Source organism: Amphimedon queenslandica, unplaced genomic scaffold (genome assembly GCF_000090795.2).
Source record: "Amphimedon queenslandica unplaced genomic scaffold, v1.1 AMPQUscaffold_13508, whole genome shotgun sequence".
Lineage (NCBI taxonomy): Eukaryota > Metazoa > Porifera > Demospongiae > Haplosclerida > Niphatidae > Amphimedon > Amphimedon queenslandica.
In genome coordinates this window covers 458,181-476,503 of record NW_003546256.1, presented here as the reverse complement: position 1 = coordinate 476,503, position 18,323 = coordinate 458,181, and the positions used below count along the sequence as shown (strand labels likewise).

The 18,323-nt window shown below is 36.8% G+C and overlaps 6 protein-coding genes across 8 annotated transcripts; 3 read left to right on the top strand and 3 right to left on the bottom strand.

Moving 5' to 3' along the window:
* The first annotated feature begins 1 nt into the window (after position 1).
* On the top strand, positions 2-1,140 carry LOC100637619 (ADP-ribosylation factor-like protein 6-interacting protein 6). 2 transcript variants are annotated; one of them, XM_003383630.2, is made up of 5 exons: positions 2-44; positions 99-328; positions 432-500; positions 600-726; positions 777-1,140. In XM_003383630.2, exons 1-5 carry the CDS (start codon positions 31-33, stop codon positions 916-918), a joined length of 582 nt encoding a protein of 193 aa, XP_003383678.1. In that variant the 5' UTR covers positions 2-30; the 3' UTR covers positions 919-1,140. The 2 variants fall into 2 exon arrangements, with proteins under 2 accessions (XP_003383678.1, XP_011409780.2); XM_011411478.2 differs by having other exon boundaries at positions 432-518.
* On the bottom strand, positions 992-6,021 carry LOC100635137 (histone acetyltransferase KAT2A-like). The gene is made up of 18 exons (XM_011411522.2): positions 5,871-6,021; positions 5,449-5,784; positions 5,123-5,304; positions 4,885-5,076; positions 4,601-4,803; positions 4,282-4,385; positions 4,073-4,208; positions 3,400-3,473; positions 3,078-3,286; positions 2,902-3,028; positions 2,736-2,846; positions 2,605-2,685; positions 2,490-2,552; positions 2,294-2,414; positions 2,206-2,242; positions 2,069-2,147; positions 1,915-1,999; positions 992-1,399 (listed from the first exon to the last, which is right to left on the bottom strand). The coding sequence occupies exons 1-18, from the start codon at positions 6,003-6,005 to the stop codon at positions 1,197-1,199; spliced, it is 2,478 nt and encodes an 825-aa protein (XP_011409824.1). The 5' UTR covers positions 6,006-6,021; the 3' UTR covers positions 992-1,196.
* A 72-nt stretch (positions 6,022-6,093) lies between these two features.
* LOC100637494 (MAP kinase-activated protein kinase 5-like) lies at positions 6,094-8,383 on the top strand. The gene is made up of 3 exons (XM_003383629.3): positions 6,094-6,277; positions 6,487-6,717; positions 7,078-8,383. The coding sequence occupies exons 2-3, from the start codon at positions 6,512-6,514 to the stop codon at positions 8,294-8,296; spliced, it is 1,425 nt and encodes a 474-aa protein (XP_003383677.1). The 5' UTR covers positions 6,094-6,277; positions 6,487-6,511; the 3' UTR covers positions 8,297-8,383.
* A 78-nt stretch (positions 8,384-8,461) lies between these two features.
* On the top strand, positions 8,462-14,044 carry LOC105316551 (histone-lysine N-methyltransferase, H3 lysine-79 specific-like). Its single transcript, XM_011411521.2, has 11 exons — positions 8,462-8,621; positions 9,431-9,592; positions 9,932-10,073; positions 10,381-10,567; positions 10,820-10,993; positions 11,062-11,351; positions 11,449-11,566; positions 11,635-11,765; positions 11,848-11,923; positions 11,981-12,064; positions 12,140-14,044. The coding sequence occupies exons 2-11, from the start codon at positions 9,434-9,436 to the stop codon at positions 13,971-13,973; spliced, it is 3,195 nt and encodes a 1,064-aa protein (XP_011409823.1). The 5' UTR covers positions 8,462-8,621; positions 9,431-9,433; the 3' UTR covers positions 13,974-14,044.
* A 681-nt stretch (positions 14,045-14,725) lies between these two features.
* Positions 14,726-16,767, bottom strand: LOC100637368 (hypoxanthine-guanine phosphoribosyltransferase-like). 2 transcript variants are annotated; one of them, XM_020008600.1, is made up of 12 exons: positions 16,606-16,766; positions 16,474-16,548; positions 16,324-16,430; positions 16,150-16,280; positions 16,022-16,071; positions 15,905-15,970; positions 15,813-15,830; positions 15,668-15,750; positions 15,181-15,227; positions 15,080-15,126; positions 14,984-15,013; positions 14,726-14,924 (listed from the first exon to the last, which is right to left on the bottom strand). In XM_020008600.1, the coding sequence occupies exons 2-12, from the start codon at positions 16,546-16,548 to the stop codon at positions 14,871-14,873; spliced, it is 708 nt and encodes a 235-aa protein (XP_019864159.1). In that variant the 5' UTR covers positions 16,606-16,766; the 3' UTR covers positions 14,726-14,870. The 2 variants fall into 2 exon arrangements, with proteins under 2 accessions (XP_019864159.1, XP_003383676.1); XM_003383628.3 differs by having other exon boundaries at positions 16,474-16,767.
* A 469-nt stretch (positions 16,768-17,236) lies between these two features.
* On the bottom strand, positions 17,237-18,319 carry LOC100637241 (EF-hand calcium-binding domain-containing protein 1-like). The gene is made up of 7 exons (XM_003383627.3): positions 18,210-18,319; positions 18,033-18,164; positions 17,829-17,933; positions 17,693-17,778; positions 17,579-17,644; positions 17,431-17,535; positions 17,237-17,374 (listed from the first exon to the last, which is right to left on the bottom strand). The coding sequence occupies exons 1-7, from the start codon at positions 18,289-18,291 to the stop codon at positions 17,333-17,335; spliced, it is 618 nt and encodes a 205-aa protein (XP_003383675.1). The 5' UTR covers positions 18,292-18,319; the 3' UTR covers positions 17,237-17,332.
* Positions 18,320-18,323: the final 4 nt, after the last annotated feature.

The window sequence follows — 18,323 nt, the reverse complement described above, 5'->3', positions numbered from 1 at the left end:
CTATTGCCATGGCAACCTTAATTACCTTTAATGAATGAACTAAAGTAATTATTACAAGATCCTGTTTCTTTATACTCTCCCTCCCTCCCTCTCTGTAGCCTCTCCATGTTGTCCAATCCTTCTTCTACTCCATCTTTGGCCCGGCCATTGTTTGGTGAGAGGTTAAGGAGAAGGCCCCTAAGGAGGAGAGACGACAGGGGCCCTCCTAGTCTCACAGGACTCGTTGTGATATCACTCTTACTGTTATTCGCCATATTACTACCATCACTACTTCACCAAGAGTCAGAGACTAATGTTAAGGGAATCATAAGTAAACTAATCGAGGAAGGTACAAAAATGATTGTATAATTATTACAAAAATAAAACATGTATATACATTATAATTATTATATATACTATCTGTGATTAAAATTTTATTATAATATTCTTAGATATTCCTTTAATCTTTACGTCGGAAGCTATCAATAATTGCTCTCTCCCATTTTGGGCGGATTATAGAGGTGGGGTCTTTATTTTAGGTAAAAATAATAATAACATATCATACATGTACATACAACTTGATACAAATACGTGTCAACTCTCTCTCTCTCTCTTTCTAGATGTATTCAATGCTTGCTCATTTTCTTTACTAATTGGCGTACTAGTTTCATTATTTACTTATTTCTCTGTCTTTTATGACTCGCATACCCCTGGACTCTATCCCCTCTCACCAATATCTCCCAAAAGGTAGCAGCCTTTCACATTAACACTGCTTATGATCAGTTTATATATTACAGGAGGTTTAAAACAGAGGGAGTGGTGGTCAGAACTGGTTGGTCTATTAGTTACAAGATGGTTCTAGTCAATGGGATTGTCTTCTTCTTTCTCTCCATTTTCTTTTTGAGACAATATCTAAATGTTCCTTTTTGGAATGTTTAGCAATTAAAATAATTATAATAAATCCACCCATTAATAGCAAGGTATTATGATAAATATGAAGACATCATTATTATTATTTTTAAAATGATATAAATTTTATGCATTCAATAATCAGGTTTAATATAATAACAATTATTTTTCTCTCATTTATTATCATCAATAAGTTAATCATTTTTGTGTATTAAAAAAATTTAAATTCAAAGTTGATCAGGAATGAGTGTATCAGTATGAATCAGAGTATGAATCAGAATGAAATTATGAAGTTCCACTAAAATTAATCATGCATTAATGTCGTACCAAAGCCCGGAGGATTTCATTTTATTTATAAAAAATTTCTCAAATTGGTTCGCCATCTTATAAAGCTCAGTGCCTTTCTCATTGTACAGTCGACAGTTGTTGAATATCCACTTCATGTCAGAAATAAACAACCTCAAGCAATTGTAATAGCGAGATGCTAGCCTCTCACTTACAGTATTTAAATCTAAATAATAATAAATAATAAATAATAATAATAATAATAATAATAATAATAATAATAATGGCACACCTTTTAATGCATAAACTAACAAAAACATTCTCTTAAACTAGCAATACTATGACAAAAGAAAAGCAACAACTAAATGTACATGTACACGTACAGTATGTGACTCCAGGTGTACACATAACTATGTGGCCAGGTAATTTTGGAGGAGTGGATTTTTGGCAAATTGCTACATATCTAGAATTCGGGTCTATGCATGCATGTAATTGAGGCGTATTTGACAATAAATAGCTCTCGGATACCCAGTATTGTGGTAGTGTAGTGAGTCAGTGAGTGTGTAGTATGTACATGCACATACATGTGTATGTGATGATGTATTTGTATTGTATTTATAATGCTACAATAATTGTACCCTTAGTACTACACATGTACAATACAAGTATCATACTAGACATGCACTATAGATGTACTTAATCATTTTGAGCTCAATTCACTAGTGCATATGTATACCCTACCCATTGGGAATTTGATAATTGAGTAATAATTAGGAGCTTGGGCCTCGTTTACTGGATCATGGAAAGGACGAGAGATAGGATGATCCTTTGGAGGAAGAGAAAAGAAAAGAGAGGGAGAGAAGGATAATGGAAAGAAGGTAACAGTTAGACAAACTTTTAATTCCGTGAGTACATTAGAGAGAGCTTCACCCAGTCGCTCTATATCAGATTCTAATTCAATCTGATAAGACGTCCTTTGATAAACATGTATTATTTTAATAATATTTATATTACTGATTAATTACTGATTACCTGGGGTCTTCCCCAGATGGTTTCCAGCCAGTCTCAACTAGAGTATATATTAATTAATCGTATAATGATATTCATAGGCTATACTTACGTATTCCTGGAATGTCTTTTAGTTCAAGACGTTTAGCCCCTCCCCTTTCTCTGAAGCAGGACAGGCCAGGATGAACTTTACGAATCTCAGCCTGCTTCCTCTCAATCAACTGATGGACTATCTAATAATAATAATAATAATAATAATAATAATAATAATAATAATAATAATAATAAACAATAAATAAACTAATTACTGTTTTCTGTTTCTTGATGATGTCAGAGAGATGAGTGTAAGGAATTTTAGGATTCAATTCACACTTGAGAGGAGAAGAAGTGTACACTCTTGGTACAGCAAACACGTATACTTACTTCCATTAATAAAGCTCCTTCATAACTTTTAATATAACCAACAAAATGTGGGCGTGGTAACTTTATATCCTTAGAAAACCCCTTGACAAAGAAAATAAAATTGAACACACATACACACTCTCTCTCATTACTTGTTTTTTAAAGTATCCAATAGCTGTTGAGTCGGCATAAGTTAATAAGTGAAGCAAAGAGTGTCTGATACAATAATCCTTTAAATTATTCATCATGTGTGTACCATATCCCTAATTAAAGAGCACGCTGCATCGTCACACGGCAATGGAGTGACATGTAGTATACCTTGAGGTGTTCGTTTGCTGCAACTGCACAGAAGACAATTTCAGCAAATGATTGTTGGACAAACGGTCTGAAACAGATTCCCCCAATGACACGCTTCTCCTTCATTAAAGCAAGAGAGTAATGCTTCCTAAAAGTAAAAACAATTATATATTTATTCCACTTCAATTCTATCTTACGTATCAAACACTATTCTAGTTATATAGTCCACTGGCATTCTCGGCAGTTGGCGTGAGAACATTTGCTTTAATTCGAGTAGCCAGATGAGGTGATCATCGTGAGGCTTGACTTTGATTGAGTTGTGCAATAACTGGAAACAAATGATACCATTTCTCTCCTCGTGTTTCGCAGTGTGGTCACGTGAAACTTGTTCGTCAAAGAAACCAGTCTACATGTACATGTACACCATGTACATGTATACGAGAGAAGAGAGAGAAAGCGGAAAAGGGAGAGAGAGGAGGAGGAGGTAGTGAAGAGGATAGAGAACAGGTGTTGGGTTACCTCTGGTCCCAGCATTGCTCTAGGGTCGGTTACTGTCTGGAGGATGTCACTAGCAACTTGGAATGAATCCTGACCTACATGTACACATGTAATAGCACACATATCTCCCCAGGGATTTGGGATAGTGCTCATACAGCTTCTTGTCAGTGGATTGCCAATTTGCTCAAAATTGGGCCAAAGACTCTGTACTATAATAGTACAAGGCATTTTGGAAAAAATCACAAGGAGAGAATTCTCCATTTTTATAATTTTTTCTGATACATTATACATGTTTTTATGTCGTGTAGCAAGTTTGAGCTGATTCCGATACAATTTGAATTTTTTGTGAATTTTTAAACTTGCTCCAAAATCGAGCCAAAGTCCCTGTACTATAGTACAGGGACTTTGGCCAAATTTCACCAAAAATGAAAAGTATAGAATTCTCCATTTTTATAATTTTTTCTGATACATATACATGTTCTTATGTTGTGTAGCAAGTTTGAGCTCATTCCAATGAAATTTAGATTTTTTATGAATTTTTAAAGTTGATTCAAATGTATTATGTAGTATGTAGCAAGAGTTGATGATGACTATTACTCATCATGGATTGCAGATTGTAGCTATATGAAGCTCATGCTGTTTAGCTCACTTAGCATGCTTTGTGGGAAACCCTCCACCTCCCTCTCTCCCTTACCTTCAATCTTTGGTCTCTTGGGCATAGGTCCAACGTCCAATGAAGAAGTATCGTAGTTTGGTTGACTCCGCCCACCTTTACTTTGATGTGGCGAAATATGAAAGGGAGAGTCAGCAGCTTCTCCAGACATGGAAATCTTAAAGAGAAGCAGAGACAAAATTAATATTTCTAAAATTTCAAAATGTCTACATGCATCATTATTTTGTTACTTGAGGAGAAGTAAAGTGTGCCTGACCCGGTGATGGCATTACATTAACAGAAGCAGGAGATGGTATGACATAACTAGCTCTAAAGGAGCTGGGATTGGGATAATCTGGAGAAGAGGGACAGAGAGAATTTAACATAACATTATAGCTTCTGTCTTCTTAATTTTTCAGCCAAAAAAGTGTCAACCATAACAATCACAATTTTTTTCATTTTGTAATAGGTGTACATGTACACAATTTTTCCACACACAAAAACCACAAATAAGCCAATTTTAATACACTCCTGTACTACATGTACAATATGATCCATTAGAGGATTCACCTCTTGTTCCCACGGATCCAGGACCCACTGAAGCAGGTCCAACGGATAGCGGTCCTGCTAGGCCAGCAGCTGATGATGGACTAGGAGCAAATGATGAGCCAGCAGGAGAAGGAGCAGCAACAACGTCACCACCGGTAGTGAAGTCTTCACGCCATATTGGAGAAGAGGTACTGAATATCTCTGCTTCTAATATATTAAGAAAACTGAGAGAGAGAGAGAGAGAAGGGAAGGAAAAAAGAGACAAAGATACATGTACATGTATAGCAAATTTCAAACATTCTTACCGTGGGAAATGGTTAAGTATTAAGTTTCTTTTTTCTGGTATCATCTTTTCTTGTTCTGATGTGAATCGCTCCATTAGTTGGCGTCTAAGAACCAAAAAGACCGAGCTGAGGAGAGTACGACCAAAAGCATGCGTCGTGTCAAACTTCTGCAAACTCTCACAAAAAACTGGCACATGACAAAAACATATCCACCTGCAAATTATCAAGAGGTTTAGACATAAATTTAAGCATCTCTTACCTAGTATAATTCTCTTTGTAAACTTTGTGATCGTCAGTTGCTGATGAATGAGCATGGTTAGTAGGCGTCTCCAACTTCCAGTGGTTAAAACAATAGAGAAACATCTTAGCTAAGTCGTACATCATTTGCCACTCAGCTTGAGGAAGATTGTTAAACTTATAAGCAACAAAATTAGTAATAGCCTAAAAGAGAGAGAGAGAGAGAAGAGAGAGAGAGAGAGGTTATGATATAATAAATAACATAAAATAAAAATAATAATAGAGAATAAATACAGCAAATACATGTACATTTGTATGTTGTACATGTATATGTATATTTTAAAATACTTTAGTAATGGTTGGTCTTTCAAAAGGTGGCGTCCCTATCTTATCATGGACCAATGGAGGAATCCTAGGCTGTAGCATGTTCTTCTTCAAGAAATGAAACAATAGATTGTAATTCTTCCTCAGGTCAATGTCTTCCCTCTCGCTACGAGCCTGTAGCGATATATTGTCCATGTCAAAGACGACCATTAATATTCGATCCAACTGCTCGTCGCTCTGCTCTTTAATTGGAATACAGTGATTCTCCAGAGGATGTCTACAGGAACGACATGTGTCTGAGAGTCGGAGGGTCTCTTGTGATGCTGGCGGACGCCAACCTTGACAAGAACAGGCACCATACTAAAGAGAGAGAGAGAGAAATGAAGAGAGTGTATAATTATTAAAATTAGATTCTGTTTTTAATATGATTTTATTTAATTAATTACCTGACAGGAAAGGTACATGCTTATTCTCTCGATCTTCTTCACACGAGGCAACTGCTTGACGTGCTCTTTCTTTTGGGCAATTTTTTGAAGAGCAGAGCCTCCCCTACGAGGCAATCCTTTACTGGAAGACGCCATGACAGTTTTATACTGCGCATGCGTATAGACTAATTAATATTCATTGTGGTCTTGTGGGCGTGGTCGAGAAAAATTAATTGATCTTGTACATACAGTCTAGTCTACAGAATTTGCTGACGCTGAGGTAGAGTTTCTGGTGCAATCGACTTTGTATATAAACTTCCTTTCTGGTCGTACTCTCGTCTGCAAAGGAGGGAAGAAGCACTATTAACTCTACCAGTCGCCAGTCTTCTCTTCGGCTCCATAACGGGTAACCTTATCAATAGAAAAAGGTAAATGAGAGCTTCCATTTATTAATTATTATTGTACTGTTTTTTTTTTATCATTGTGCCATTATAAAATTTGTGATATTTACTCCTAATTTAATGTGTTGTTCTGATTCGAATAAATAACATGTTTACTCGGTTATTATTGTCGTCCCATTTACTATACTAATTAAACTTTGGACTTTCTCTTTCAATGTTTATCCTAAAATCTTCAGATCAAAGCCGCAAAATCTTTCGCTTATGTCAAAGTACGAGAGAGACCCAGAGTTCAAGAAAACCTCCATTTTAGACGATTATGAGATAAAGTGGAACCGCAGTTTAGGTACTGGAGTGAGCGGTCCAGTCCGCCTCTGTATACACCGGGCAACTGGTAAAGAATACGCTCTTAAGCTGCTCTTGGATCGTAGCGACAGAAAGAAGGCAGAGATTGAAGCCACACTTCATTGGTAAGAGTTATGCTATGAGCATTGTTTTGCATGAATTTTTTGGCACTCATGCATGAGGCCATTAATTTTAAATAAAATGAATTAAATTGTATTAATTTTACTTAATTTGAATGGTCCATTAGAAAGGGAGGAAACTGAACATGCATACACATAATGGTTCAAAATGTTAGTCAATTGGAATTAATTTTATTAATGTTTTCGACACATATACATGTTCTTATGTTATGTAGCAAGTTTGAACTAATTCCGATCAAATTTAAGTTTTTTTTACGAATTTTTAAAGTTACTCAAAAATGAACAATGTTGTATTTCATAAATATTAATGATAATTATTTTTAAATTTATTTTTGTCCTGAACAGGCGCTGTAGTGGAGGTGATCATATCGTCAGAATAGTTGATATATATCGCAATGAGATCCAACAGCCTGGCGAACTGAGCCCAAAGAAAAGGATACTACTAGTGATGGAATTGATGGAGGGTAAAGAACTCTTTGATTATATCTCAAAGCGTCATCATTTCACCGAGCACGAGGCCAGCAAGTACATATTACAGATCGTTAGAGGAGTCCAGTTCTGTCATCGTCTAAACATTGCTCATCGGGACATCAAACCAGAGAATTTACTCTTATTAAAGCCCGCGTCAAACCCTGAGGATGTCGTCATCAAATTATCCGATTTCGGTTTCGCAAAAGTTGACAACGGAGACCTAAAGACGCCTCAGTTCACTCCTTATTACGTTGCCCCTCAAGTCCTTGAGGCCCAGAAGAGACAGAAAGAGTCATTGTCTGGTTATAAGCACCGAACTCCTTACTATTACGACAAGAGCTGTGACATCTGGTCCATTGGCGTCATCATGTACATTATGCTTTGCGGCTATCCTCCATTCTATTCTGAAGTGCCACATCAGGCACTAAGCAATCGCATGAAGCAGAAGATAATGAGTGCTGATTTCGATTTTCCGGAGAATGACTGGAAGGCGGTGACTGATGAAGCTAAGGATTTGATTCGGAAGATGTTGTGTGTGGAACCGAGCGAGAGACTCTCCATTGAAGAAGTCCTTCATCATCCTTGGCTAGCTCAGAATGCCTCGCCTAATCGTGATCTTAATTCTCCTTATCTCATATCGGATAAAGACGCTCTTGTTGAAGTCCAGGGAGCTCACGCTAAACTCCTCCAAAACTTCCGTCGGGATGACACTGGGTTTTACTTGAAACCTCTCGGGCAGGCAAAGAACCCCGTCCTAGCATCGCGCATGAAGAAACAAGAAGAGAAGAAGGAGTCTGGAGGAGCTGGCAATGAGAGTGAGCCCTCTTCCTCTAAAGCTGTTCAGAGCCTTAAATCATTAATGGATGTATGTAACATGCCTCCTCCTCCTCCTTCCCTTTCTTCTGAAAGCTCTCTGTCTTCATCTTTTCTAAGTGAGAGTGTTAAGAATGCATTGGTTCTCAATGAGCACAATGCCTCTTTATTGAAAGCACTGGAGCAAGAGTCTTGGAATGGAAATGAGTTCATTCATCAGGTCAATTGTAAGCGTTTGGCCTCTTCTCTTCAAGAGCTCATAGAGCAGCTCGAACCGTAGAACTAATGTGATTTGGGACCTTATTTAATTAAAGTTCTTTTTAGTGTCATAATTAATTCAGTTGATTTTTATGATTATGATATGGGATAGGTCATGAATCCTATTATATAAGACTGGGCAGCCACGCCCTTATTGAATTTTCCCTCCCACGCATTGTTACAGTTGAAGTAAGCAAATCACTGTCTTTTTCCTCTCATTTTGGCAGAGCAAGCAGACAGAGTTGGTTCCGCTGATATTAAAAGGCTTTTAGGGGAGTTTTGTGATACTATAAAGAGTTGTCTTGTCAAGAAAAAATATCGCCAAGCCAGAAGCGTGATCCGAAAAGGTAAAAATAACACTACACAGACTTTGAGCCTCATTAGCTCTTGGGTTATATTTATAATCATGTATATACGTCTATAAGCTGTATATTTTGCTCTTCTGTAAGCTTCTCTCTGCATGAGCTGTACGGGGAGCAGCCCTCCCTGTAGCTTAACATGACAGGTACACATCCTTTGTGATTAGAAAGATGTCACTCTAAACTTGGAGGAGTAACTATGTGGTATATATTCATTGCCAGTATTCCCACCATCAGTATGCACTGTTGTAACTCTATATGACAACAGTTACAGTAAATTGATGAGCTTTCCCTTCCAATGGTGCATAGTGAAGGCGGTTTGGATGTCATCTATGGAATGTCCAGGTGTTATCGTTATTAGTGGGCTTGTTTCAAATAATGAGAATTGTAAAAGAGACAAGTGTCTGTTACATTGTACTAACATCACTCGCTCCCTCTGCCTCTGGCTGCCAAATAATTCAGATAAGAAATTTTGGTGTGGTAAAATAAAAACCACAAATATTTGGTGTGCCTCAATGTTTTTTTAACAAACAATGTACACACTGACAGATACTCCTTCCTCTTTGGCAACATATTTTGTGTGTGTGTGTGTGTGTTTTTTGAATGCCTGAAACCAATAATAACAGATTGCGCATAATTGAAATTCTTTATACCATTCCATCAGCCTAGCCTCACTGGTGTTACTATAGCCATAAAAAATACAATTATATCACACAGACACATTATTCCTATTTCTTCCACCCTTTCTCTCTCCTCTCTCTCTTTCTCTTTCTCTCTCTTCTTTATCTTTATTTCAGGTTATGCCAGAGTTTCGCTTAAGACGAGCTAAGAAGGAAAAAGGAGGAGGACAGAGGAGGCGTCACACCCTTCACACTGACTCTGAGATGAGCCAGCAGCTGGAAGAGGCAGCTAAGATATTCAATGAACAGACTAAGATTATCCTCGGCCCAAATGAAATAGTAAGAGAAAAAGAATAGATTAAATACTTTTATTGTGTTGCAATATCGAATGGCAATATTACTTAATGTGTTGATCCAAGAACATAGCTACAGTGTAAACATGTTGCCTTATAGAGCAAGGCAGTGTAAATATGCTATAAACAAATGAACATTTCATGCTAGCAATGATCTTATACACACCCTGAAATAAGGACACCTCTACAATGAATTTTCTAATCAGTACTAACCAGGACTCCATAGTTATACTTATATCAAGAGCACATAATGTACTCTTGCTTATATAAAAGCACCTTTATCATGTTGTCCTTAATAAAGAGGTTATGTTTTATTTGTACATAGTCTTTGGATGATGCTATACAAGGGATGAGAGTTGGAGTGAGAGATGGTCCCAAGCCTCCTGATGTATTCATAAACAGTACAAGCTCTTCAGAGCCTCCAGTAAAGGCAGTCACTAATCGACGCATCTCTTCAAAATACAGCGGTAAGGATACATAGCAGATCATTATCAGTGGGATGCATGTACGTGTATGTAAACATTCTTTGTTGATCATTCCAATGGTAGCACATATTGGTACACTCTTTCGTTATAACACTACACATTGTCAAGCATACAGTTCATATATTTATATTTACATTTTTACTTTTGCATGCTAATAATGCATGTGTACTTAAGTCAGGCATGATTTAATATGTATAATTCAATAATAATAATGCAATCATTTTATATCACTGGATATAGCATAATATTATCAACAATCATTTTAAATGTTTTATTTTCCTTCCGTTAGAATGTATCTATCTTCGTTATGGTGCAGACATGCGTAGGTGTCCGTTGCCTTCTCCTATTACTCTCAGTACTATAAAGCAGCTCTTCATTAATCTATTCGATTTGAGTCCTTCCGTCAATAAAGATCCAAAATGGCATTTGTTTTTACTTAATAGATCAAACACGTGGAAACCTCTCACCAATGTCAGGTGAGAAAATGGATTTTGTTATTATTATCATTAATTGAATATTAATCCTGTTAAATGTAATTGTGGCTTCATATCAAGACAATACAATTCTTATTTACGGGGCATTGACCAAAGGATAATGATATCACTGCCAGTCATAGTAAAGAGAGAATTGGGTAAACATGTGTCAGACATTGCTGGCATGACTTGTTATTCATCTGTTACTATCTTCTACCTTTCTGTCCCCCCCCCCTCTCTCTCTTTCTTTCTTAGTAATGTTTCTGATCAATCTACAATACTTCTGGTCGATTCCTCTGATCTAGAGACTGGCCCGTTGCTAAATTCCACTCCACCGTTAGTCCATCGTAGCTCAACTGGTACACCGGACGCTGATTTGTCTTCAGATGACGAGAGAGAGGACCTAAACATTTCACTACAGAACCCAATGTATGTCTGTTTTAAAGTCACACACACAATATATATATATACAATATTTATTTTTTTATTCAATGCAGTTCTAGCCTATCCCAAGCACATAGCAATGTTCCAGGAGTTGAGAATCTCTCGTCAGCTATTTATTTAAATGGCCCAACCAATGATACACATGTTAATGAGACTGATGGCCTAGCTACTACTCAAACGAGAGATGTAGATGTGATCCTTCCTCCTCCTATTATTCCAATTGATGAGCCAGTAACTATCAGTGGCCTTCAGAAAGAGATATCCTTCCTTAAGAGAAAGCACCAGTTGGAGATACAAGAATTACGTACTGAACTGACACTGGCTAGACTATCAGCTGCTCAAGGTTAGTTTAAAAGAGGAAGGGAAGAGGAGAACAGACATTACATTATTAATATTTTTGTGTGTCTTTACTACCTTATTATTATTATTATTAATTACAGGTAGCACTGCTAATAATTTTTCGGTTGAGTTGAGTCAGTTTCGTAAAGACAGACTCATCGTTGAGCCATTGAAAGAGGACTACCTTAAAGAATCTGATTCTGCACTGAGTGAAATGAGGTATGTACATGCACATACAGTGATAATAATGATTCTCACTCACTCTCCCTTACTCTCTCTCTCTCTAGTCTATTGCAGAGTATAGGTGATTCCCTTAAGTCTGATGCTATTCATCACCAGTCAAGGATTGATACTGATGAGGTTAACTACCTCCTCAGTCTGACAGAAGAGTCAGCAGAAAGATTTGAAAATCTTAAAGGTACTATTCAATCTGCTGATTCAGTTTGCTTTAGAGTCAATTTTTGAAATTCCCAATTTTAAATTTATTCTTTAATTCTTAGGTCAGTATAATGTATTAGAACCAAAACTAAAAGCAGTGATGCAAAAAGAACTTGAAGTTATTGTTGCTGAAGAACAGTAAGCGGAAGAATCATTTATAAATTAATAGTTATACAACCACTTCCTTTGCTGAAGGATCATGAAGGAAGAGGCCAAGAAATTAGCAGCTGCTACAGAAGCTTGTAAAATTCTGAAAGAAACTTTCACTACATTGCAACAGTGAGGGCTTTTGAATAATACTAATATATAGTGCTATGATAATACTTTTTGATATTATTATTTCTTGCACTGTAGATTGTCAGGCCTGCAAGCTCAGAGGCCGCTACAAGTACCAGTGATAGTGACATCCTCAGATCCAAAGGTTGATCATTCCTCACTGATTGCTATCATTAATAGTGTAATACCAAACCATCAAGAGAGACTGGAGGCTATCAAAGAGACAGAAATGATCATGAGGAAAAGAAAGATGGATCTGAGCCCGACGAAACGAGCCCTGAAGAAGTTCGAGTTGTCTCTCCGTCAACGACAGAAGGTTCTTAATCCAACCGGTCGAGTAGTAGTACTGGAGAAAGAAAGAGAAGAGAAACTACGAAGCTTGTACATAGCAGAGAAGCAGGAGAGACAAAGAGAGATAGAGAGGGACTTGGAGATTGCTCAGAAAGCTTTGAAGGAGAAGAGAAAGAAAGAGATAGCAGAGATTGAGCAGAGGCTAGGCATCGACTTCAAAATAAGTCACAAGAATGAAGAGAGAGAGGGAGGGAATCGAAGAACCAGCATTGAAGTCGATCAAGAAAAGAGACTAGAAGAAGAAAAGAAGAGAATAGAAGAAGAGAGGAAGCGTTTGAGTAACATTGAGCTCCAGAGACTAAGGGAAGAGAAGAAACGCTTGGAAAACGAGAAGAGAAGCCAAGAAGAGGAAAGAGAGAGATTGGACCAACTGAGAAGAGAGCAAGAGGAACAGCAAAGGAGACTGAGAGAAGAACAAAGGAGACAAGAGGACGAGCAGCGTAGGATAGAGCTACAGCGTTTCCAACAAGAGCAAGAGAGAAGACAAATAGAAGAGGACAAGCGACACTGGAAGGACTATCAGGGACGCTTAGGGAGTGAGAGCCCAGAGACAAGAAATAAACGAAAAGAAATGCTATGGCAGCATGTGCAGAGACAAATCCAACTTGAAGAGGAGAAAGAGAAAAGTGACTTGGTAATGAAACGCAAAGCTCACACACTCAAAAATAACTACTCGTCACAGCCCGAGTCTTCCTACAATAATCACAGTCACAGCCATAGTCTGGGTCATTTCAATGAGGTTGATAATATCGAGACACTGCCTTTAGCAATACCACCTGTGAGCCTCACCTCTCGCTCTCACAAAGACCTCAGACACAACAGGACTGATGACGAGCCTGGATCCGGTGAGCTAATGCGGAAACACATGAGTGGGAGTGGAGGCACTCAACAACCTAATGGCCTCATACAGAGAGGAGGAGCTTTAGGAGGATTGGTTCATGATGACTTAATGCCGAAATTCTCGTCCGAAGACAGCCTCATTAAACAGAATTTATATGACTCGCCTTGGACGAGTAAGAAGCTGTTCCTACAGTCTCAAGGAGGAGGTGTGTCTAACAGACGCGGGTCTGCAAGTCAAGTTCATCACAAAAGGAATAAGTCTGATTTTAACGAGACTCCACCAATCGCCCCAAAGCAGAGTCAGAGGGATGACCGCTCCTCTCCTATTCTTATCCACCCGTTGAGGACTACCATTGGGAAAAGTAAATCTAACGACTTTGGCTGCTCTCCGTCAATTCAAAGAAGCAGCAATAGCAAGTCAGACCACGACTTGCAAGAAACAAGCAAACTAACTAATCATCACTCACCGCCCCCTCTCCCTCCTCCTCCAGTTTCCTATGCCAGCCCTACTAACCCTCAGCTACCATCATTCACTGCTGTTGCTCCTCCTCCTTATTCTCAAGTAGCTATTCCACCTCCATCTATTGCTACTGCTGGTAGCTTCGATTATAAAAAAGGAGGTCTTTTGTCTGAGAGGATGACGCATTATCCAATGATGCCTAGCGGACAGCAGCAGGACTCCATGCTGAGTAAATTCAAGCCATCAATATCTCTAGTATAACCCGTAATGATTATTAATTCTCAATACTTTATTTTAATGATGTGTCTTTCAGTTTCAGTTTCAGTTATTACATGTATATTGTTAGTATTATATAAATCACTTGATATTACATACTAATAATAAAAAGTATTTCTATCGAATTTCAGTTATTCTACATGTGCATGTACACAAACATAACGAATACACAAGCATTAATTTTTACTATTTTCGCTACATTCAGCTAAAATAGGGTCCCACAAGCATCAGACATTTTTGAGTAACTTTAAAATTTAGTAAAATTTCAATTAACTTGAACTTGCTACACAACATAAGAAAATGTAATTTTTCCCCAAGACATTTGCCAGAAAAAAATTTTTTTTGAGGAAATTTGCCAGGATATTTTATAATTAAATTTTTCCCAGGAAAAATTATTTTTTATAGAAAAATATTAAATTTAATTTATTTCCCGGGAAAATTTTTTTTTGGAGGGAAATATTTAATTTAATTTTTTTCTGGAAATTTGCCAGGAAAATAAAATTTAAAGTCGATCCACAAGAACTTTGGCCCAGTTTTTGAGTAACTTTAAAAATTTGTAAAAAAATTCAATTTTGATTAGAATCAGTTGAAATTTGCTACACAACATACATGTAATAGCATGCATATATATCAGAGAGCATTATAAAAGTGCAGAAATCTCTAAGCAAAACTGATTTGGCCACTACAGTGTAATAGTGTATACAGGGACTCTGCCCTGATTTTAAAAATAATTTTGATCCACTGACAAAATAAGCGCTATGACAAAATCCTTTGAGAAACCCTGAGCTCAAATAATTATTAAAAGAATAGAGATACACACAAAACAAGCATGAGTGTATATCACTATAGTTGAAGTGTCAAATACAGTGTGTTGATCGATGTTCATGTGTTAGCAGCATAGCGTTTCTTTCCTCTTTCATTGATTATGCAAACATGCTGTGAAAGGGAAAAGAAGAGGAAGCACAATCATCTCATTTTAAAAATTATCGACTTACATTAAGATCCCTAAAATACTCATTGTAATCCTACGTGTAAGTATAAAAGAAAAATACATAAGGAAAAGATGAAATAGGTAACAGCTGCTTGCTTACCAATGCATATCCAACCACAAATGCATCAGGGATCTCAAAACCAGTATCTAAAATAAAATACAAACAATAATAACGTAAATACAAGTAATTGATGAGCGTACAGTTAGGTCTGTATCCATTACTTCTCTTTGTTCTCTTTAATAACAAACTAAACAGATGGAGGAGGATGAGGGTGTATGTGTAAGACACCAGTGATTGTGTTACAAAGGGTGTAACTGGCTATCAATTCCCTCCACATGTACAGCATATGCTCCATCCAATAATAATAATAATAATAAATTGTCTACCAGCTCCTCTTAGTAAAAGGAGTCAACAATAGTGCAGACATGGGTGTGAATTAGTTTTGGATAAAAGCTAGCTGCTGTTATTGGTCAAAGATTGCTGTGTGTAACCAAGTGACAGTAAGCAAATGATAAAGTCTGAACTCATTCAAAAACAATAATTACTCAATAAGCAGCTTAAACCACATGCTGCAGCTGGCAGAGGATCAAAAACTCATCGTTCTAAGCATAAGTTGGTAGTTAGGGTGACATACTCAATGAAAATGTTATGTCTGACGCTAATAACAATAAAGACACGCCTACCTACCTAGCAACCATCACTTGCTTCGGTTCGAATTTCTTAATCGTCTCCAATAATTTGACCATTGTATTGCCTGTGTCAATAATATCCTACAAAAAATAGCACACGTTAACAATAACATTAGCACATTCTCTACACAAAAACAACTCACCTCAACTATCAAGATGCTCTTAAGAGATGAGAGAAAAAAGAAAATAATAATAAAAATGTAAATTGAGAGCTGTTATTATCTCAAAGACACACCTTTCCTTTCAAAGAGGCCAGATTATCACTGCCCATAATGTTCACAACGCCAGTTGACTGGTCATTCTAATTATAATCATTATTTAAATTTATCATAATGTATAATGCTGCACATACCATGTAGCTCTTTACTTTAATGAAATCCACTTGCATCTGGAAAGACTTCTCTGGAGAGAGAAAGAGCAGGTGAGAAAATAAAATGTGGAAGTGAAGAATTTTAATTAAATATGGCGTTTGTTAGTTACCACTTGTTGCATTATGATTTTTTATACAGTCAAGCAGATCAGTAAAAAACTGATAGCCACCTTTCAATACACAGAGAGCAACAAGTGGGCTGCTTATGTCGTGACAAATGTCTTCAGCCAAACGCTGGACCCTTGACAAAGCAATATTAAAATTAAACAGCACAACTCCTTTACCTGTCAAGGATGAGTCCTTTAGGTAATAGAACGCATTTAAGGTCGTCGTAGTAATGAGCAGGGACACAGAAGTCGTCTAAACTGTAGCTCGTGTAGTCATCAGGTATCTGCTGAGAAATAGGAAAGGAAAACCTTGGTATGGGTTCCTACCACTATCGAGGTTGTTCTCGACTGTGGGGATTTGCTTCTCTTCTCATCAGTCTTGTTTTCATCGTCTGCCATCATCTTTAACAAAAGTTTATAAAAAGAACCCTGATATAATATTATTTAAAAAGCTCTCACTATCTATGCTCAGAGTCATATAAAGGGAATTTTATATAGACACAGTGAGTTTAGACAGCATGCATGATGCTAACACGTGAATGGTGCAAGAAGTCTCCAATACCGGAAGTGAATAAAGGAACCCTCTCTATGTTACCTAAATTGCTTACTCTGCAGCCATTAACATGTAAAGTTATCTTGCTTACAGTTAGAAGCAGTCACTGAACGAAGAAGGATGTCATCTGCTTTGTTAACCTAGGCTAACTGCTAGAGAAGTTTGCTGCAAGTAAGCTCAGACTTGCTACGCCCGCCATTTTATTCATTGTGACCACACCTACTTTTAATGAAGAAATTAAAAGTAGCGCGGACTTAAAGTTAGCGATTTTTAACCGCTAAAATTCGCTGAATTAAATACCTTAAGCCTACTATTATTTGCGTCTACTAATTTTAGCGAAATCAGCAAAATTCATGTTTAGCGTTACTAATTTTAACCTTTTTTACTCAAATTAACTATCAATAATAACTATTGTAATGAATTATAATTATTTTGGCATCTATTTAATTTAGCGATTTAAAGCTCACTTGCTAATATAGCTAAATTTAGTAGACGCTAAAAATAGTAGGCTTAAGGTACCCGCAAACAATTGTCTCCTTAAGGTACCTTAAGTTTTTTTAAATTTATCTTAAACATTGAAGATTTTTAACAGTCAGTATAATAATAGTAATAATAATAACAACATGATATAGTTTAGATTCTCGTCAATGTTTCAGCTGCAAATCTTTCACAATACTAGCAGAAAAAAATTAAAATGACGACAATAAAGCAATCACTATAACTCATCATACTTTCTCTTCTGGAAGGCATGGGCCAAATGCTTCAATAAGCAATCTCTCAGCCTCTACTGTTGTCTTGAAGTCTTGCAAAGAGACTTTAGAATCATTATCATGATCCTACAACATCAAGTAATAGAGTACATATTAGATGTTCAACTACCATTTTCTTCATGAGAATCTCAATGAGCTCCTTTATACCTTCTTCAGGGTCTTCTTCAGTTGGTTGCTAATAATATTAATTATTATTTTTTATCAGAGGCACTATTATCATTACCTTAATAAGAGTGTTCTTTAACATGTGGAACATCTCTTCACGTGTAATGTAGCCATCACTATTTAAATCATAAATTGAAAAACAATCTAAAGAAAAGCAATGTACATTTTTTCTATAACGTAAAGGATTGGCTTACATTCAATCTTTTCAGCTAGTGTTCCCCTCAGAAACATGGACAAACCTTTAACCCATTCCTCTTGATTCAAAAAACCATCAGAATCTTTATCAAACGCCTTAAAGACTATGGAATAGTAATTACATTTAACACGTTACTATACATAATCAATTTTTAAAAAAACATGCAAGGCAACTAAAAATAACATCAATATGTATGTAAGACCTTTGTCCATGAAATAGTCATCAGTCATTCCAAACCAATCATGCAGTAAGTCACAGAAAAGGACTCTGTCAATCTTATCACTCGTGAGCCCATGGTAACGATACAGTAAAAGCAATGTCTCATCTTGAGTAACTATGAAAATATTTAAACTCAAAATATCAAATTAATTTTTGTTACAGTGAGATAACTTGTATAGACACTCAGACTGCTTAACGAGCTTCTTTCTTTCAATTGCATTCAGTTCTGGAATGGTCGCCATTTTGTTTTCTCATATCCGTTGCCAAGCCAACA